Source organism: Echiichthys vipera (genome assembly GCF_963691815.1).
Source record: "Echiichthys vipera genome assembly, chromosome: 1".
Classification (NCBI taxonomy): domain Eukaryota; kingdom Metazoa; phylum Chordata; class Actinopteri; order Perciformes; family Trachinidae; genus Echiichthys; species Echiichthys vipera.
In genome coordinates this window covers 26,641,370-26,663,580 of record NC_139826.1, presented here as the reverse complement: position 1 = coordinate 26,663,580, position 22,211 = coordinate 26,641,370, and the positions used below count along the sequence as shown (strand labels likewise).

General features: G+C 40.1%; 1 protein-coding gene across 2 annotated transcripts in view; it reads left to right on the top strand.

Annotated features, from left to right (window-relative positions):
* The window catches only part of lgr4 (leucine-rich repeat containing G protein-coupled receptor 4), a 32,450-nt gene extending 10,817 nt beyond the window's left edge, over positions 1-21,633 (top strand). For both annotated transcript variants that reach the window (XM_083911045.1, XM_083911046.1), the window contains 16 exons: positions 4,361-4,432; positions 5,269-5,340; positions 9,935-10,150; positions 11,426-11,497; positions 12,384-12,452; positions 13,482-13,553; positions 13,769-13,840; positions 14,077-14,145; positions 14,229-14,300; positions 14,602-14,667; positions 14,792-14,863; positions 14,954-15,025; positions 15,140-15,265; positions 16,103-16,200; positions 17,036-17,089; positions 17,196-21,633. In XM_083911045.1, the coding sequence (XP_083767171.1) occupies positions 4,361-4,432; positions 5,269-5,340; positions 9,935-10,150; positions 11,426-11,497; positions 12,384-12,452; positions 13,482-13,553; positions 13,769-13,840; positions 14,077-14,145; positions 14,229-14,300; positions 14,602-14,667; positions 14,792-14,863; positions 14,954-15,025; positions 15,140-15,265; positions 16,103-16,200; positions 17,036-17,089; positions 17,196-18,604 (2,683 nt within the window). In that variant the 3' untranslated portion in view covers positions 18,605-21,633. The remainder of the gene's footprint in view (positions 1-4,360; positions 4,433-5,268; positions 5,341-9,934; positions 10,151-11,425; positions 11,498-12,383; positions 12,453-13,481; positions 13,554-13,768; positions 13,841-14,076; positions 14,146-14,228; positions 14,301-14,601; positions 14,668-14,791; positions 14,864-14,953; positions 15,026-15,139; positions 15,266-16,102; positions 16,201-17,035; positions 17,090-17,195) is intronic.
* The last annotated feature ends 578 nt before the right edge of the window (positions 21,634-22,211 follow it).

The following is a 22,211-nucleotide window of genomic DNA, read 5'->3' as shown; positions in this document are numbered from 1 at the left end:
GTGCTCTGGGGCTTTGTTGAGTGGCGCACATCTAATCTTAGGAGGTGTTTGTTATTTCTTTACTCTTTAAACACTCTGCTGTCTGGCTCGCTGCTGCTGGGAGTCAGAGATAAAATCTGTCTACCTGATATCAGGTAACATGCAGCCCTGAGAAGGCAAAATCAGTGAGTGAACAAACTCCAGCGGTTCCAGCTCCACTTGCCCTTTGCAAGTTTTTTCTGCTCTCGTGCATCTTTCAGCCTGATGAGTCTTCACCCTCTTCTTTTCCGTGCACCACTCCAATCGGCTTTGTTGAAAGGCAATTTAGTTTTCATCGCAATGTGTGGAGGAATGCAAGGCAGGAAGGAAGAGGACAAAACAATGGTTTCCACAGCAATAAGGCTGAAAAAAACCCAACCCCTGTCTCTCTGCTACTTCTTTCCCGTCTTCGGTCATCATAATGGATGGACTGTCGTCAGGGTGTCATTGATTGACATTTACCCCTAGCTGATATGTGTGTTTGTTTAACCTTTTTTACTGAGAACAGAACTGCAGGTTTGTCTCAGTGAACTTTGGTGGATAACTTTTTCGCTTCGGGGCTGCAGCAGTCTATGTGAACCACAGCATGGGCCCTGAGGGCAAAGACCAGGAGAGGAAGAGTTGACAGAGAAAGAGATCAGGGAGAAAAAAGAGAGCGGGACATCCTCATACAGGACAGGAGTGGGGACGAGGGAGGAATATTCCCTCCTTCGTAGTCACGCAATCTCCTTCACTCTTTTTCTTTCTTGCCAAAGGCACCACAAAGCTCAGCAGACGTGATGACAGGTAGTCTCTGTCTCCTTTGCAGTTTGTTTATAGTCTTGAAATAACCTGTGCTCTCTATATACCTTCAGTGAATTGTAGTAATGACATCTGAGTCAGTCTGTTGTTGATATGTTTCATTTTGTTGACAATTTAATTTTAATAATGTTTTTTTATGTACAGTATATATTTTAGTTTATTGCAACTGTGTATTTGTTTAAAATGTTTGCTATAAATAAAGACTTTTTTTCTTTCTTGCTATCTTTAATCAGTCTGAATATGGCTGAATGATATGGCAAGCAATAAAATAAAATGTAAGATGATCTAAGAAGAAAATTCATTTAAACTGCAGATTTTAGAATGTGTTTTCTCAACGACATCATTTTAAGCTTGTGCCACTGTCAGCTTGCAACACGGTTGCCTTGGCGAATGCTTCCTTCTTGAATGCACCTTGAAAGTCAAAGCTAACTTTTACCCCAAGTTTTTTATGTACACAGACTTTCTTTAATATCTTAAATAGCTGTTGATCTTTTCATCTGAGTATTCAACCAGGAAAGCATCGTGCTGATCTGAGCAGTAGAATTGCTGCAACTGTGAGTTATATTGTCTTTTACTTTTAGTACCAGAGGCGCCTGAAATAGCTTCTCTCACTCCACAGCTTTTATAATTACATTATTATTGAAAATTCTGATATGAACATTTTCATTGCAAACAAGAATATAGGAAATTAAGTCACAGACTTATTAACATAGCTGCCTATACCAACAATGATGAAAAAAGGTGTGCACTGTACATGTGGGAGCATGTTGTGGGGGACGGGTGCTTGTTTGGGTTTTGCCACAGACGTTTCCCAAAAAGAAAGTTAGATTGAATATTGTTGCAGCAAAATTTGAGGGCCAAATGCTTTTTTATTTGTTGATGATACACAGTGTTTGTAGACCTTTACTGTCTTGAGTGCAGTGCAGGGCTCTTTGCGAATTTGCTATTGAAAAAGGTAGACTGTGGGAGTGGTGTTAGGTGGAGAGGATTTAGCCTTTTCTCAACAAGATTTAGCACATTCTTCTTTCCTTGTCGGAGCCTGGGGGGACATGTACTGAATTTGCTGAAAGATTCAAGACGAGGAGAAGCTCTTTATGTTGTGAAACCTGAAGGCTATACGAAAGATTTGTCAAACCATGTTTGCATGTGGTGGTTAGCGGCTTATGACAGTGATTGCAGGTTCTGGGTTGTGTGCGTTCTCAAGGAATTAAGTCATATTGACATTAGTCACATTGGTCACTGTATGTTGTACATCAACATGAATGACTCAACAGCTACAGACAGGATTTATGTCATTTTGAAATAGTAGGTGTCCAACTACGTAGGACAACTTGAACTGTAGTCATGAATATAACTGCCTTATTTATAGGTCTTATTTATTTAAGCTTTCATAAGACATCATCTTGACAAATGGTGGCTCAGTAGAGTCACATTGATTGATTGGTTGATTTGGTGGTATTTTAAATGTCTGTCACTTCATTGTCTGCTATGTCAGTATCTTCCAAACTATTGTTAAATTTTGAATAGAAATACAATAAAAAAAAAGAAAAAAGAATTGGACTTTTTAAGCCATTTCCTCATTTTGTTTTTCAGTTGCTCTGCTGTCAAGCTTTCAATTTACAAGCACAGAAAGATTTTATTAAACTTTATCAATATATTTGGGGGGGCTTGCCCTCCTCTGTGACACCATGTTTCTTGGCTGCTTGACAGTTGAGTGTCCCTTTCATTTCTGTGGCAGATTTATAAGGAATTTGTTGCCTCTGTAGGTTTCCATTCAAATGTAGCGCTAACCAAATTTCCTGAAAATCAGCATCCACTACTGTTATGCGAATATTAGGAGTTGGTTCAGTGAAATATACAGCCGGTGGTGCTGATTCTCCAATCGAGGGCCATTAAATTATTGCAGAAGAAGTGACTACTAAAAGAGCACCAGTCAAACATCAAACGGTGAAACACAATTTGGAAAATATAATGGCATTAACGTTTGTTTCATGTATTAATTAATTTTCTTTTTTTGGGGGCAGTTTTCAAGCCTTTATTAGATAGGACAGACAGGAAATGGGGTGGGGACATGCAGCAAAGGGCCACAGGTAAGAGTCGAACCCGCGGCCGCTGCCTCGAGGACCTTCAGCCTCTTTACGTGGGGCGACTGCTCTAACCACTCAGCCACCGGCCGCCATGCTTCATGTATTAATTTGAGGAAAGTTACAGTCTCTCCGTCTCTTTAGTGGAGCAGATGCTTCAATGGACGTTTAAGTCTCATGTATGTCGTCCTCAATTATCGATTTATACCAACACTTCCACCTCCGCCAAGGTTTGATCAGTTTCAGTTCTGATCTTCAGTGCTGTACTCAACATCTAAAGTCTAGTGAGTGCTAACGGATTGACAACATCTTATGTTATTGTAAAACTAGAAAAAAGAAATACTCATATAAACAAATGTTATACACTTTGTGTTGCACTATTGATGAGCTATTCACATTCAATAAACATCGACTTGTTGAGATTTTTTTTTTTATCAGCACTCCATGTCTGCTACATACCTCATCTTTGATTATATATTTTTTGCAACAAGGTCATGTTCATTGTGATTCACACAAGTCTTGTATTGCTGCTGTCATCTACGGTAGATTTGTCTTAACTTCTGTGTGAACTATGAAAGGAAAAACTTATTTGTTCGGGGGCTATTTACTTACATATAGTAGTCATACAGTATACTTATGGAACAGGTAATTCACTATGTTTTTCTTCTCTTGTCTCATCAGGAACTAATGATACTTTATATTGTACACATAGTTTTGCTGCAAAAAAGACTCACAGTAGACTAGCTCTCTAATTCAGTGAAACTTATGGCAAACAAAAGAGCCGTTTTGAGTCAACATGAAGATGGTCTTCTGATACAGTCAGCCTTGATTCTCAGTCTCACACCCAGCAGCTCTTGTTGCAGGGAATTCAGCCTGGTCTGACTCACGTTGCAGCATGATAAATCTGTTGCTAATCTCTCAGGCCAGATAGTATACTTGGGCTCTATTTCCTATACACAATTGGTTCCCAACAGGAAAGGGAGGTGTCCTCTTCAGTCTCATGTAATCCTTGCAGGGACCGAAGAAGCTGCCCAGTGATAAATGTTATAAGGCAAAGACTGTTACAAGGCTGCATTAGAGGGGTGAATCAGTTTTTCACTCTCTATAGGGAGCACAAAATAGTAATGGTTGGGAGGCACATAAAGGGATCTAAGGAGGGGATATCCCGGAACAGCTCTAATCTCTTGTGGGTGTCAGACGAAGTGACAACAGGCCATGGCACAGACACATGTCTTTGACACCCCAGGCCCCATGTTCAGCCTCAGAGCTGGAACGTAATCTATTGAGGCACTGCATTTTGTGGAGTTCTTGAAACACTATTCATTGCTGTATTCAGAAATGAAATATACTATTTGGTTCTGTTACAGTGTGTTATTTTAACGCAAAAATGTCGCCTGTGGCCTTTAAATGTTTGAGAAATTTCAAAAATATAAACGTGACTCTTTCTCTCACCACAGACGACTTGCAGGGAATGATCTGTCATTCATCCACCCCGAAGCTCTGTCTGGACTGCATCAGCTCAAAGTCCTGTAAGCATGCACCCTCCCTGTCAACACCACCGCCGTCAACATACACAAACACACACTCCTATGGCCGTGGTTGTGTGAAGTTTTCCACACACTGGGGGAGAGAGTAAATATTGCAATTTGTGGTGCTGTCAGTTATTGCCACCCTAAACATAGCCATACAATTTACATCCACTTGGAATGGACTGAACACCTTTTTACATCCCTGCCTCAACAGTATCTGTGGCTGTAAAAACACCTAAGAGGGAATTGCATACTTTACAAGCCCTGTGTAAAAATTAGTTCTGCATAATTTACATTGGGCAGCACACCCTGGTGTGCTTGCACAGACTCGAACACACTGGGCGACACACAAAGCGGCGCCCTGTTGATTCTGCAACAAAAGTTCAAAGTCCTGTTGATCTACAGGTGAGGTCTTGGTTACACAATTGAAAACACATGGAGGTATTGTATATGCTTAGCATATCAAGTGATTTATTCACATTGTTTCTTGTAATTAGACAAGTGAAAACAAACAGTTCAACACCCATTCACATCAGATTTTAGCCAGTTTTTACAAATACTGCAACTTGCACAATTTAACATGCTCTTAAATGTGAAGATGTAGATGGATACCTTCATAACTCAGTTGATGTAGATATTTTCCTCATTACCTTGGCAACAGTATCAGGAAAACTCCATGATGCCAGTGTCTCTCAGTGTGGAGCCACAAACAAAAAGACACAAGGGAGACTTTTAGAAAGCTCTCGTGGTCACATATATATGTTTTGAAATCATAATGCAAGAAAAAACTGTTGTGAGTGGAGTTGAAATCATAACTTTTGCCATTTTACCTTCAGAATGCTCCAGAATAATCAGCTGAAAACTGTGCCCAGTGCAGCCCTGAAGAACCTTAACTCTCTCCAGTCTCTGTAAGTCACCTGCCACACACACACACACACACACACACACACACACACACACACACACACACACACACACACACACATATACATGCATGCATAAACACATGTAGGGCATTATCTGCTCAGAAGTTTTAAGTGGACCTTTCCATCCTTCATTTACAGTATTATGGAAGCAATCACTGCTATTGGTATAATTATTTATCAATTTCATCATACTTTAATTGTTTGTAACTGGAATACATGGCCTAAGCGGGCGGAAGAACTGTTGCTTCTGCTTTGTTCTGAAAAATGCCTCTATTATTAAATGTAGATGATCAAAAGGTGGTGGTGCTGTGTAAAAAAAACGTCATTCAAGTTTATATGTAAAAAAACACTCTACTCTGTTAGGGGTGTAGCGATACACTAATCTCGCGATATGATATATGGTATATCATGATATTCAGCAAGCAATACGATTTGATTTGATTTGATACGATTCGATACATTGCACTTACATCATTTTCTGAAAGATTTTAAAGGGACAGTGTGATTTTGGTGACATCTTGTGAGTGTTTCATTGACTGGGATTGAATTAATAAAAACTGAAAGAATCAGTTACACAAAATATAGCTCTGACTGGACAGCTGAGATGGTAACAAGTCACTTTTTGCAAGTCCAAATCAAGTCTCTGAGGGAAGCGACAAGTTCTAATCAGGTCTCTTATGTTTTTAATAAATGCAATAAAAGTGCAACCGTATTGTGAAATTACACACAAGTCCCAACTAATGACACCTTATAATCTAGTGTAAAGAAACAAAGTTTGCTGCTCCCTTTACCTGGAACTAATTACAGACACACCTGAAACTCCAGGTCCTGCTCTCATTGGAGGATTTTAAAACATTTGATAATAACTTGGAGGAAGACACATCTGGCTGTAGATATTCTGCATGATATATTTATGATTTTGATATATATTTGCTGATTTCACTTGTTATTATATATATTTTAATTGTATTATTATATATTATATTACTTATTGTATTATAGTCATGCTTTTTATAGTGGCTGCTCATTATGTTTGTCCGAAACGTTAGTCATCATCCAGCCTTCCAAACGTGGTGTAATGGTCAAAGCTAATAACGCAGTAACATTAACGTTATGTGGTCAACAGCAAACCTGTAACATAAACTTGCCTTTTGCTGACATTAATAATTAACGTGTAATTCTCCCGGTTTAATGGCGTTAGCCAGCAGAGGGAGGCATCACCGGCAAAAAAACACTTTTCAAAATGTGTAATTTAATGAACGCCAATCTGAAAATGAATCTCTCACAAAGCTAACATATGTAGCAAGCTAACGTTGATAGTTTATGCAGCTGAGCTTAAAAGAGATGTTGCATTCTGAAATTCTTTTGTTTCGGCAAAAAAAACGGTAATGAAACTGCAGCAGCCGACCGGGTTCGCACATCTCTGTGGGAGAGAAGGACTTCCTGCTCCTGATGATAATCCTTCCAAAAGTACATAAATATAAAGATTGTGCACGAGTTTCAAATCTTGAGTCCCCATCTCTGCTGGACAGACAGCTTGAAATGCTCTACAGCAACACTAGCGGCTGGCGGACCTAATAGCTCTTCCTGCAAAGCAAACAGGGAGGAGATGGGCAGCGAGCTGAGTGCCAGGGGGATTTGAATGGGACTAAATGTATCAATACTTGCGGCCAAAAAATCGATACTTTCTGTGGAAACAAAATATCGATTTATCTCGCAGAATCGATAAAATCCTACAGTTATATACTCTGCCTGTCTAATCTCAGGCCATAATGTCACACCAGCCCTGTTAGGGAGTGTTATGATTCACCCTTGTTTTCTTGAAATTGCATTTAATTAGAAAGCTATTTCTGAATTCCTGGACAGGAAGATACGCTGCAGTTATCAGTGCTGTTGTCAGAAAAAGCACTGCAGTGTATTTACACAGCTTACTAGCCAAAGTGGAATTCACAGTGTTTGTACCAAACTAACAACCACATTCTAGGAGGTTACTCACAAAGATAATATAAAACGTCACATGAGTACTGCAGAAAAGTGTATCTACTAATGATAATGATCTAAATGTTTGGTGCTGAAAATTTGTTAAAGAAATATATACAAAAATGCGTCTACAGGCAACAATGGATTTTAGTTTGAGGTCACTGGCCACTGTCACATGTGGTTAGAAGTGGTAAATGGACTTGTACTTATATAGTGCCTTTCTAGTCTTAAGACCACTTTAGGTGCTTTTACAGTACTGAGGTGCTTTTCACATTCAGACGTTCATACACTGATAGGAGAGGCTGCCATCCAAGGTGCCATCTGCTCATCAGGACCTAATCTAATCATTCAGACGCACATTCACACACTGATGGCACAGCCCTCGGGAGCAATTTGAGGTTCAGTGTCTTGCCCAAGGACTCTTTGACATGTGGACTTGAGTAGCCAATCTTCTGATTAGTGGATGACACGCTCTACCTCCTGAGCCACAGCCGCCCTAAATGAAGTGCTCCAAAAACAGAAATAACGTGTTACATTTACAGTTTGTACCATCCATACAGAGTTTTATTATCTTACGCCACAGTTCCTGGGGAGGTCTGAGTCATGATGAGCATTAAATGGCTTCTATTGTATAAGTCGAACTCCGTATCAAGGCGGTTTAAATCTTCCGGTTTAATACGTGACTGCAACCATCACTTAAACTATTTAAAATGTTCAACAACTGTAAGATGGCAGCATAATGAGAAGTAAGACTATATTCTTCTACCGAGACTGTTAAAATCTTAGTTATTTACACAAGACATTGTTGATGTCATTTAGGGGCGGTTCCACTCATATCACATACTTTACTCCTGAAGTTCTGCTGCAGAGTTTGCACCAAGCCCAGCAATAGCCTTGTGCAAATGTAGGTCAGCCTTATTCAGTAGTTCTGTAGATAAATTTCTCTTCTTATGTTGGATTATTGAGGTTCCAGGAGCGTGTGTTTTTCCTAGTGTTTACTCGTCCCTCGCCCTCAATCTTAGCATTGTTTTTTTGTGACTACCGAATGTCAGTTTCATTGAGACCATGATATGTACATGGCTCTATTTTTGTCACCTCCAGGGACTAATGGAGGAAAGGATCCAGCTGGAGAAACGTGTTGAAAGTCCAGCTCTTAGCTATTATCACCCCTCTTTAAACCTCCCCTTGTCCCTTGCTTGCCCTCTTCTTTTTTCTGCCACTCTTCTTTCTTTTTAACAGATGTCTTTTCTCTGTGAGGGTTTTAAGGTCTGTAGCTGAAGTAATATGCTTTGACAGAGCCAGGACTTGGTTTGTATAAAGCCTCTGAGAGCTAAATGTCAATCAAGACTGTTTTCTTCCAGCCCAGACACTTGAGGAATTTTGAGGGAGGGTGAGACACTCAGTGAGGGAGGATAGCAGGAGAAAACAGGGTGGTGATGGTGAAAAGATCACTTGTGCATTCATAATACTTCACTTTAAAATGTATTTCCTTTTGTCTCCTGATCAGAATTTCATCTGTTTGCAGGGTCACAGCTCTGTAGTACAATAGTGTCAATGGTAAACAGTCAAACATCAGGTTCCCTGAATATTCACATAATGAAACTTCTCTATTATATTATGTATGTTACCTTTTATGTTACGTTTTAGATGCAAACACCACTCAGGTGCTATTTTTGGCAGTAAGATTTAAGGGCAAAATCAGGTCACGCTCCTGGAAGTCTATAACAGGCAAGTCTTAAGCAGGGCTCATGCTATATAATGTATATATATTATAGGGCGCCCGTTAGGAGAACGGGGTTCCATGTCTCGTTCATTCCGTATACCATTAATTTACTTGATAGTAAATGTCATTTGTATGCATTTCTTGCACTTCCCTTGCTTGTTTGCACATCTGCACATTTTGCACTCTTGTTCATGCTTTTAAAATATTCTTGATTTCCAGTTCCCTGCCCGAGTTCTGTGGTTTATTGTATTTTTGTGATTTGTTTTATGTTGTTATGTTGTTGATGTTGTCTTTGACTCTGCTTTTATTTGAATTATGGTTGCGTAACATATTACCCCTAGTCGGATAATGAAGATAACCTTGAACCTTGAACTGCGTCAGGGAGGAAAGCCGAGGCACTTCCGCACTGGTCTTATTTCTCAGAATGCTTGGCATTTACACGACCATATGCCCGAGTAGATGTCAATATCATATTGATTTAATTATTAACTACAACTGCAACAAACTGTTATTTTCATTGCCGATTAATCTGTTGATAATTTTCTTGATTAATCCATTAGTTGTTTATGAAATGTCAGAAATGTGAAATCACAATGTGAACCAGTGTTTCCCAAAGCCCAATATGATGTCCTCAAATGTCTTTTTTTGTCCACTACTCGAGGATGTTCAGTTTACTGTCACAGAGGAGTAAAGAAACCAGAAAATATTCACATTTAAGAAGTTTGGAAGAAGGACTTTTCTTTAAAAAATTACTCAAACTGAGTAATTGATTATCAAAATTATTGCGATTAATTTTATCGTTGACAAATCATTTTTAAGTCTTTGCAGCTCTATGATTAACCAATGCTTTTTCCTTGTTTCTCTGCTCTGCAGTCGCATGGATGCGAACCACATTAGCACAGTTCCAGACGACAGTTTTGAAGGCCTTCAGCAGCTGCGTCACCTCTGGTTGGACGATAACAACCTGACGGAAGTCCCCGTTGGTTCCCTGAGACACCAGGCCAACCTTCAGGCTCTGACATTGGCGCTCAACCGCATCTTATGCATACCGGACAATGCCTTTGCAAACCTCACCAGTCTAGTTGTGCTGTAAGTTTTATTTAGCTACTGTATTATTCTAAATGAATAATGAAAATATTGATTTGAGTGATAATCAGTTTCAAAGTTATGAAAGTAAACTCCTCCAGGAAAGCCAGGAGAACTTTGCATGCAGTCTTCATTAACCTAAACACTAAATGACTCAGCAGGAACAACCTGCTGGTGTACTTTTTTAAAACCTTAATTATCCAGATACAGTACACTGACAGAACATTCTCATGTTTACTAAAATGCCCCGGGGTAGTAGCTGAAGAGGTTAAAGTCATTGCGTGTTAAGGAGATCAGGATAATCCTAAATTGAGAGCCAACATGCAAATTATGCAGTGAGTAAACGGCAATAGTTTTGTGTATCTTGAGTTTCTTAGCCATGGTGTGTAACAAGTGGATGGACAGTTTCTAGTCAGTTAGCTTTCTAGTCGGTCACTTAATTAACCCTTACTCCTCTCTACCTGACTGTGGAGATCACCATTCAGTTAGTAAAATATGTCTGTACTGCTAGTTCTCTGCTCTAAATTAAAGATACTGCAATCCCTATTTAGTTTTTCATGCATCATATGCATTATTCTGTCACTACAAATCAATGCAAAATACCTCTCCTTGTTTCCTGCTCTAGCTCTGAATGTATCCTCCGAGCGACTGCAAATCAGATTCCAAACGCAAACATACTGTTGTATTTATTTCCACACCTTACAGTTAATAAGTCAGCGAAAAGCTTTGCTACTCATGCCCTGCTGTGTTTTTGCATTTACACTTTTGCAGTGAAATGTGCCGTTGGGGTTTGAATTTGAATGTTAATGACACTTGAAAAAAATGCTTTACTCCTAGCAGGACTGTAAAAATCAAGATTATCTTGTTTTATGCATTGAGGGAAATGCTTAAACCTTACATGAGAACTTCTACAAATATATGGCGCATTACAAATCTGAAAGAATTGTTTCAAACTGTTATAGAGTCACACGAACATACACACAGAGATACACACACATTGAGTGGTATTGCTGCAGGGTTAGTATAAACATGTCAGGGTAAACAGGAAGAAAATACCTTGAATCTATTAGGCATCGACAGCCTTTTGCATACGCACGTACACTACAGTCACCCGATCCACAAATCACACTGCCGTTCAGAGAGGATTTTTGAAGCATCTCACAAAAGCTGCAAAAACAAGATTGGAATAAAACCCATGTAAATGTGGAAGATTATTGTAAAACTTTCATGCCTTGAAAATCTCAAAGATGTGTGTAAAAACTGCTTTTGCTTTTCCAGACATCTTCATAACAACAGAATTAAGGAGATAGGAGAAAACTGTTTCGCTGGACTCGTGAACCTGGAGACACTGTAAGTGCACAGTCGTGCGTGCGTGTGTGTGTGTGCGTGCGTGTGCGTGTGCGTGTGTGTGTGTGCGTGTGCGTGTGCGTGTGCGTGTGCGTGTGCGTGTGCGTGTGCGTGTGCGTGTGCGTGTGCGTGTGTGTGTGTGTGTGTGTGTGTGTGTGTGTGTGTGTGTGTGTGTGTGTGTGTGTGAGCAACAGCTTCCCCACCTACCTCTGCCCCTGCCCTCCAGACATCATTGTGTCGACTTCCTCCTTTAATTGCTCTAGGATAAATAGAGCAAAGTACATGATGCTTATCAAATCCGCCCTCCCACTGTTCACTTCCTCCTGCCACGCAGCCATTTAGAATATTTTAGTGGCAGCCTAACCTAATGACAATGATGCCCCAAATTCTTTGCAATTTTACATTATGAAACATTCTTGTTAAATTGTTTCACTATATGCCATTGCAGGCTTTCAAAGTGGTGAAAATTCAAGATGAAATTTTTTTTTTAAAAACAATGACATTTCTCAGTTTTGTGCTCGTGCTATTTTCAATCATTTTGTATGTGGTTCCAATGCTTTATGAATCATTACATTCTGTTTTTATGTACATTTTACACAGCGCCCCACCTTTTTTGGAAACTGGGTTGGAATAACAACACAGACGGCACTTAGCCACATATAGACCTTTATTTAAATTAGTCATGTATTTTGTTATTAGGATTATAACAATGCTTGGTAATAATAATTAGTGCGTGACTTGGTGCTGAGGGCAGTCGCAGAGAACCAGATAATTGAACACTCCTATTAGTAATTGTTCATTGTGGATATTTTTGTTTGAATGCACCATTAATTAGTGGGCTGTAGAGGGAAAATAACACTGACCTGTGTCTCTCTCTGCCTCATCCTAGAGATCTTAACTTCAACAACCTGATGGTTTTTCCCAAAGCAATAGAAGCCCTGCCCAAACTCAAGGAACTGTGAGTATATCATCCTGTTTCTCCTCTGTGAGGGAAACCCTTTGTACTGACCCTGAAGTCAGAGACCGGTTAGCATGAGGCAGTATTTAGTTTTTAAAGTTGTAGTCCATAAGATTTTCATCTAGTTAATACTATTTTAAGTTACTGTCTGTCAAAGAGTGATTTAAAACAATGGTGATTAATCATATGACCCACTAATGAAAGCACTTGTATTTTGCTGCTTTGCTAATAAATGCGATTTGAGTGTCTGTGGCGACTTTACGGCACTAAAAATCAAATGTTATGCAGTTAGTGGCGCTTTTTACGTCGTTCCCCTTCTCTCTTCGGACCTCATATCAGTTTGGAGCATTGCGTTATTTTTTTGCCTACCAGTGATTTGCCTAGTCCCGCCCTACTGTGCTGTGATTGGCCATAAGACAAGAGTTTGACTCTGTGACAAGAGTTGCTGGCTAGTTGGCTAGCTTGCTAATTTCACCCCACACTATGGATATATAAACGTACTAATCTATGACTCCACCATGCTTTCATGCTACACTGGTTAGTTTCTGATTCAAAGTGAAGTTTAAAGTCAGAGTCAGTCAAACTGAGATTCTGCCTCGAGCAGCAAGGTGTCGGTGGTGGCTCCCAGGAAGCGGCTGGTGAGCTACAGCATCTGCTGCCCCAGGGGCTATCAACTCATTAATGGAGACTAGAAGAGCGGCTCTGCTGCAGTCCGGTGCGGAGCTTTCCGTCTCATTCATATTCACATAAAGACACATCAGGAAACATAAATGACAGACATCGTATTTATTACAATATTATTAATCCCTTACTTATCTGAGCTTTTATTAGTGAACGGGATGATTCTGTTACATTTGTGCTTTTTTTTGAAGGCTAAGAAATCTTTTTTCCTGATGGACACATTCATTTAGTTAATGGAAGAATGATTTATCAGTTGACGGACTAGATATCTGTAACAGACACTACTACAACTGTACTTGATTTGGTTGAACTGCTTACTTTTTAACCTCCTTCCTAATCTTCCCGCAGTGGGTTTCACAGCAATGATATTGCTTCCATACCTGAAGGGGCCTTTCACAACAACCCCTTGCTGCGAACCATGTAAGGTCAAACTCACTGACACTACTTAGAAACAGGTGGCACAATAAGTCACACTAATTTGTACAAATGCTACCATGCATGGTGTGCCTTCTGCAAACATACAGTCTTATCTGACAGTGTGAGACTTTAGTAGATGAATGTCCAGAAGATGGTGCCATTCTCGCATAGTAAATTATTTTGGTTTGAACCCCCCCCCCCTCTTGCTGCCCTCCCAGACATCTTTATGACAACCCTCTGTCCTTCGTGGGTGCTTCGGCTTTCCAGAATCTGTCTGATCTGCACTCTCTGTAAGTCCCGTGGTCTGGCACGACTCCTGACACATCACTTAACAAGTTTTGTCTGAACTTGGTGACTTGAACACTGAAAATCATACCATATACATGTGTTGTTTTAAAGGGTCCTCGTATTGTGTTTCATGTTTTCTGACTCATGTTTTGATGTTCATGACTTTGTGATTTTACCATTTTTCACTGTGCGTGTGCGTGCGTGCGTGCGCGTGCGTGTGTGTGTGTGTGTCTGTCAGGATGCTGCGTGGGGCCAGCATGATGCAGGACTTCCCCATCCTTACATGGACTAATAACCTTGAGAGTCTGTGAGTAAACTAGGATGCAGCATCTGTTCCTGCCTGTGCTTTCGTGTGTCTCAGGAGTGACTGATGAGGTTTTTAATTTCCAGGACCCTGTCGGGAACCCAGATATCCTCAATCCCTGCTAATCTTTGTGAAGACCTCAAGTTGCTTCGGACACTGTAAGAGACTTTTCCTTTCCTGCCACACTCACGGATCATTAGGAACTAACCGAGACAGTAGAAATTGTCCCAGTAGAGCTTCATAGGTGAGCTATGGTTTTAACACAGTTACAGACCGGATTTGGATTCCTGTTGGGTCATTTAAGAAAAGTGTGCACACAGAGGTATAGGGAAATTCTTTATAGACCAATTATATCTTACAGAGTGGAACATGATGACAGTCCAACCTTTTGTCTTCATTATTTCATTTGAAAAAGTCCCACTTGTCTAACTGTTGAAGCTGTTTGTTGCCCTCAATCAGAGACCTGTCCTACAATAAGATCAAGGAGCTACCATCCCTCCAGGGCTGCTTCCGGTTGCAGGAGATGTGAGTGTTGAACATCAGTCAGCAGTCACTTTCAATTAAAATATTATAGTGACAAACAATTAAAGTAATTAAGGCAATAATGTGCTTGTTTATAATCAGTAAAATTGTTGTTTTCAATCTACAGAAGCGTTCAGCACAACCATATTCAACAAATTGACAGGGACACTTTCCAAGGTCTCTCTGCTCTCCGTCTACTGTAAGTCCACTCTGCCACACCCACTGGATGCTGTAGAAACAAATGTTTTCTGCCTGGATTATGATTTCAATATGTTGTGATTTTACACAGAGACCTGAGTAGAAATGAAATCCGACTTATCCACAGAGATGCTTTCCTCTCCCTCACTGCACTCACCAACCTGTGAGTGTGACCTGTAGTATTATTTTACCACCTCTCATCAATCACACATATCATCACTTTGTTTGACTCTGTGTTGTACAGAATTAAATTGATTGAAACACTTTTTTTTGGCAGGGATCTGAGTTTGAACTCTCTGACTGTGATTCCAACAACTGGACTGAGCGCGCTCAGTCAGTTGAAACTGGCAGGGAACCCGCAGATGAAAAACGTGCTGACTGCAAAAAACCTGCCAAAACTCAGGTGAGGAAGAAAGCTCCTGTGGTCTGTTCTGTTATCAGAGGATTTTGTTTGTTTGGTGTTGTCTCTCTCAAAAAATAATCTAAAAGAATATTATTGTCATTTGTCAAAAGGTTAAAACAAATCAAGCTAAATAGAAATATTACCTGTATGTCTTGATTGTATCTTTTAATTTCACCTCCTAAATTCCCTTAAATGTCCTACTGTATATGCATATATGCATATTTAAATTTTCCAAAGGAATAAATGAAGTGCTTCTTCTAACTATATTTTTCACAGGGAAATATGACATCCCTCGTGATTATTAGAATGTGTGAGTTTGCAGTGTGCTGCATCTAAAACAAACTTGGTCCAACACAAAGATGGAGTCTGAGTCCAAAATGGTGTTCGATGTAGAAAACACAGCAAACATGTTGTGCTGCACAAACTCAAACCAAGCGGTTGAATTGTTGATGAACTGGAAACCCTCACCAAGGCTGACACTGTAAACAAAACAAATCGGACTCATCGTGTCAGGAACAAAATGTCTACAAAAGATAATAAATATAATGAATATCTCTCTTTCTGTCTTTGCCCATCTGGAAAACAGAAAAAAAAATCTTCTTGTACGTTTTAATGAGAAAGCCAGCTGAATCTGTTTTCTCCACAATTGTTGAAACACTATGGAAACATCCAAATATTATTATTGCAAAAAAATAACAACAGCCAAATATTTGCGGGCAAACTTGACATTTATGCTTTTCCAAATATGGTATTAAGATTCAGGACAATCTGTATTATCAACACTGGACCTCAGCAGAATGCTCCCAGCTATTCTAAGTGATTGTTGTTTGTTTGTAGGTCCATCTCTGTCCCTTATGCTTACCAGTGCTGTGCGTTCGTTGGATGTGACTCAATGACAAGTTCTTCTGAGGAAAACAACGCAAAGAAATCTGCAGGTGGGAATGTAGTCAGAGCATTTTCCTTGGAACAGTTGACATGTTAACTAAACATTTGTTTTATTTACATGAAAAAAAGTCAAAATATTCACTGTTTCATATCCGTCTCCAGATACACAGGCATACAACAACATTCTTTCTTCCCAGGCCACCAGATACCTGATTTTTTATTTTTACCCACTCTTGAATTAGCCTGCATGGTTTTTTTTTTACTGTTCACATATTGTGTAGTGCAGATGTCTTTCTCTGTGTATCAATTACAATATGTTTCATTGCATTAAATAATCAAAATAATGAAACAATCTTTATCTCAACAACAACTAACATTTAATTCTGTCCTACATTTTCTTTTTTACTTGACATGAAAAATGTAAAGTTGGAGGAAATTAGATTATTTTTTCTGTGGAAAAAGCAAGAATGTGCGTACTTTGCGTGCATGTCTGTGCACATAGGCTGATTTATTTGAACTAAAGTCTATCATAGTCCAACAATATTATACCTCACTTCAGTTTTCTGAAACAAAACATTAGCCTCAGATGTTGGTCTCTGATTAATGTAAAAACTGAAAAAAAAATGAAAAAGTAATTTACCATCCTTTGATTTGTACAAAATGTGTTTTACTGTATTTAAATTATATTTCAGTTTAACACCCACCATGGCATGGTAACAAAAGTAATTTCAGGTTATAGGCGATGTTATAATGAACTTGAATCAACTCTTTTTATGATTGTTTTATAGTATAAGACAAATTTGGAGTCACAAAAAAAGCACTTACCTGGCTACTATTTTGGATCAAGACTGTCTTTTAACATTTGTGTTTTTTATTTTATTTTAGGCAGCGAGGATGTGGAAAGAATCTCAATGAATATGCATTGCTCCCCTTCACCAGGTAAATAATCAAACGGCTTTTTATATCTTTGGCTATGTTCTGTGTATCAGTGTTAAAGATCGATTAAGTGTTAACTTTTGGGCAACCACATTGTTTCTGTCCTCAGGAGCCTTCAAGCCTTGTGAGCACTTGTTAGGTAACTGGATGATTCGTCTGACAGTCTGGTTCATCTGCCTGGTGTCGCTGGTCTTTAACAGTCTGGTGCTGGTGGCCACCTTCTCCCCGACGCACCGAGCCGCAGGTCATTCTCACTCCCTCACTCCATCTCTTTCCCCGGCCCGGCTGCTGATGGGGCTACTGGCCCTGGCTAACCTGCTCACAGGCCTGTATGTCAGTGTGCTAACCGTGCTTGACGTAGCCACCTGGGGCTCGTTCGCTGAGTTTGGCGTGTGGTGGGAGATGGGGCCTGGCTGTCAAGTCACAGGAGCACTGGCTGTCTTCTCGTCAGAGTGGGCGGTCTTGTTACTCTCACTGGCAGCCGTGGAGCGCAGTGTGGCCGTGCGGACGATTCTCGGGAAGGTCATGATGTCGCCCAGGCGGAACGGCGGCAGCCATCGCGGATGCTGGAGAGGAGATCGACGCTTCAGCCTCGCTGCGGGTCTACTGGGGCTGCTGGCTGCTGCTGGAGCCTGCTTGCCTCTCCTGACCTCCAGTGACCAGTCCGCCTCTCCTCTCTGCCTGCCCTTCGCTGGTGGGGAGAGTCCAGCTCTGAGTGTTACGGTCGTTCTGGTGCTGCTCAACGCTCTGGCTTACCTGTTCACTGCAGCTGTGTACACCCAGCTGTACTGCCACCTGGGCAGAGTTGAGCTGGCAGATCCAGAGCAGACCGGTGCCTTGCGACACATAGCCTGGCTCATCTTCACCAACTGCATCTTCTTTTGCCCCGTGGCTGCTTTCTCCTTTGCCCCTCTCTTAACTGGCTCTACAGCCGGTGGCCCAGAGATCGCCAAGTCTGTCACCCTCATTTTCTTCCCGCTGCCAGCGTGCCTGAACCCAGTGCTGTATGTGTTCTTCAGCCCAGCCTTCAGGGAGGACTGGCTGAGACTACGTGGCCACGGAGGATTGACCAGGGAGGTTAAGGCTGGTGCTGAAATCCACGGAGATGATGGTGGCGGAGGGTCGGAGCTCACAGACGGTGGCTCCTCCACCCACCTGGGCTTTGACTGTGGGGTGTACTCACAGCTTTGTGGAGAGACAGTTGTATGCGAGCAGTGCGAGGCTGCGCTGCATGCCAGGACCTGCTCTTCTCCCTCGTCCTCCACAGTCTGTAGACACTTGGTAAAGTCTCACAGCTGTCCCACCCTTCTGGCAGGAGCTGCAGTGTGCCAGCGCACTGAGGGGTTTTGGGCAGACAGCGGCACACCCTCTGCTCAGTCTGAGTACGCAGACGAGGGGGACTCGTTTGTGTCGGACAGTTCAGACCAGGTTCAGGCCTGTGGCAGAGCCTGCTTTTGTCAGAGCAGAGGCCTTCCTCTGGTACACTACTCATACAACATACCTCGAGTCAAGGACTAAAGACGCTTTGGGGCTCCAGTACGTCTGTGTGCACAGATCTCTGTCATGTGAATTTAGATGCTACAAGAATATATAAACATTTTTCTATTAAACAGCAAAATGTGCCAACGACCCTGCTAAAAGACTATTCCGCAAGCACTTAATGTTTGTAATTATTGTGTAAACAGAGACACAACCAATCATTTCAATCAAGGGTGCCCAATTCCAGTCCAGCAGGGCCACTACCCTGCATGTTTTAGGTTTCTCGCTATTCTTACACACCTGGTTCTAATGATGTGTTCGTTAGAGAGAAACCTAAAACATGCAGGACAGTGGCCCTCCAGGACCAGAATTGGGCACCCCTGATTTAAAGGGAACTTGGTTTGCTTTTTGGACTTGGAGACCATTTCTGAATGAGCTGAACTGGTCGACAAATGATCTCTCAAACGAAAATCCTGCCACCAGTGCCTGCCTCTTGATTTCCATGGATCTCGTGATGTTGCGAGCCTCAGTGTATGTGTCAAAGATTTTGTGATTACTCTGTTTTACATGTACTTATAAGCTTCTTTTTTTTCTCTCGATTTTATTTGTTAGACATCGTTTCAATGTGTCAAGCTTCTCCACAGCAACTGTTGATTTTATACTTTGATTTATTTTTACATAAATGTAGCAAACGTAATAATCATCCTAGACTTTTCTGTGTGAATGTAACTTGCAGGTGGCCGTCACCTGCCAGAGGGGATAATGTAACTTCAGCAATAACTTCTGCCCTGCCTGCCTGTGATCGTAATCTGTGTGAGAATGGTATTAGTAAATGCCAGTCTATAATAAACATGTCTTTGCTTTAAGTTTCTAAGACTAAGAATGTGATAAAAGTAGCAGATATCACTGTTATAGCAACAGGAGGGTGGAGATGAATTCAGGTGGCCTTTGAATGATGAATATACAGGATAACCCAAGCATTCACCAAAACAACAGCACTTCTCTTTGTTTCATTTTTCAATATTAAAAACATACAAGTTTAGGTCATTATCATTAGTCTGAAGGATTATTCCAGTTATTTTTAAGTCTGGGGCTTATTTTCGGAGTTTTTGCGATCACGCTGTTATATTGCGATGATGCTTTTTCTTTTTCATTAACTGCGTGCCAAGATGCATCAAACCCAACAAACATTTCCTTTTCAGTTCCATAAAGCTTAAATGATGATATTAAATTATATTATATTTTCATATTATTATAATATAATTTAATTGCATTTCTCTGATGTTCAGATTATTTTTGGCTGACAGAACAATTCTGTTGAGTACAATGTGTTTAATGAGCATAAATGTTTTTTTCTGTAAATAAAACCTACCCATTGATGTTAAAAAGCTCATCAGTCAAAGGAATAATTTAACATTTTGGAGAATACACTTATTCGCTGTCTGGCTGACAGTGAGAAGATCACTACCATATCGGGTTAGCTTAACATAAAGACTGGAAGTAGAGGTTAAACATCTAGCCTGTTTAATCTACTCAAAAGAAGATATAATGTATTAATTAGTGAGCTCCAGATGGGCTGGTATGTTACCTTTGGACAGAGTAAGGCTAGCAGCTCCCCCTCTTTCCAGACTTTATGCTAAACTAAGCTAACCTGCAGCTAGCTCCATATTTAGCATACAGATATGAGAGTGGTATCGCTTTAATCATCTAAGACAGTATTTTCCCAAAATATCCCTTAAAACAAGCTTTGGTTTTACTTTGCTTCACTTATTGTAGAAGTTTGGTGACCAATAAGCAACAAACAGGAAATTAATTTCAAGTCGAAGAAGAGCTTTAGCTGACTTAAAACATATCATTAAACATAATTAGGCCAAGTGAGCGCCAAGTTAAACACATGAATGTTATCCTACTCTTCCAGCTTGATGTGAACGCAGCACAAGATTGGCAGCCACCTGCGTCAACAAGAAAGTGTGTAAGCAGTGCCAAAAACTATAGAATTATGTTATAATTAAAAATGGGGGTGATGCAACCACAGATATGTAAAGAAAGGTATCTGCAGTGTGGATCTTTACAGCTGCACAGGTAACATTTGAGCAGAATAAATGGGCATGATGGTGTAAAAGTATGAAACTAAGGCTTATATTGAAAATAAGTATCTTTATACTAGTTCTTTTCCTACAGTGTCTTTCCAATCCAGTTACATTATACTGTACACTCTTACTGTATGTTCATTTCAGTCTGTATAAATGTACAGGTCATCAGAGGAGCATTATTATATAATAAAGTATATTAAGGTAGATGTGTTCCACCCTGAAAGCTGACCTGAGTGAGACTGTGTGTGACGAGGGATTGACTGATCTGATGTGGTGGTGTGCTGCAGCATGACTGTACACATTAAAGGTGGATACACCCTCGGAGCGTGTATCCACAAGTGCACGTCATGTGAGTGCTCAGGAATTTAGGCAATGTAGGGAAACAATTTCTCCAAACCAACAAGACATTCTTGTGTCCTTAAAATGCTTCATTTAAATTGTAATCTTTTGAGTTTTCTGTTTTCCATGTAGGCATTTGTCTCGACCGGGTGTGTAAATTCTTGCACCAATCAAAATGTCCGTTGATTGTTTGAGATCTCCTATCTGGTGAAAATGTACAAATCTGTAGGTTGTTTTTTGTGTGTTTTATTTTTTTATGTGTATGTAAATTATTTGAAAAGAAAACAAGTAATCAAGAATGGGATGCTAACTAAGGAAGCTACCTCCTCGACTGTAGTGGCTGCCAGAAGTGCTTTGTAAAAAGAGAAGTCTGTTTTCCTCTGTTTTTCTTTTTTTCTGCATTCTTAGCTTAATGTCGACGCCTGGTTCTACATCATACTTTTAGATAAGTGCAGATTGTGGGAGGAATCTATGTACTGTATACTGTGATTCATTTTTTTTTAACCAAACTATAAACTATGAAATGTTTTATCTTTTATAGATACAAACTTGCAAAATAATACAGAATATAAAAAGAATCTCACATAATTTCAGTTCAAATTAAAAAACTATCATTTGTAGTTCTTCATGTGCGATCTCCCTGAGTTGTTTTATTCTGTTCAAGTAGAAAAATAAATTCTATAAAAAATTGTGAATAAATAAAAATTGGAGGAACACGACCATTTTAATTTCCCTCTGTGTTAAAATGAAAACACTGCAGTGACCGTTTCACTTTTTCCACATTTTATTACGTTACAGCCTTATTCCAAATTGTATTAAATTAATCTCTGTCCTCAAAATTCTACACATAATGCCCCATTATGACTACGTGAAAAACATTATCTTGAGAGTTTTGAAAATGTATTTAAATTAAAAAACAAAGAAATCACATTTACGTAAGTATTCACAGCCTTTACCATGAAGCTCAAAATTGAGCTCAGGTGCATCCTGTTTCCACTGATCATCCTTGAGATGTTTCTACAGCTTAAAGGAGTCCACCTGTGGTAAATCCAGTTGATTGGACATGATTTGGAAAGGCACACACCTGTCTATATAAGGTCCCACAGTTGACTGCATGTCAGAGCGCAAACACCAAGCATGAAGTCAAAGGAATTGTCTGTAGACCTCAGAGACAAAATCGTCTCGAGGTACAAATCTGGGGAAGGATACAGAAA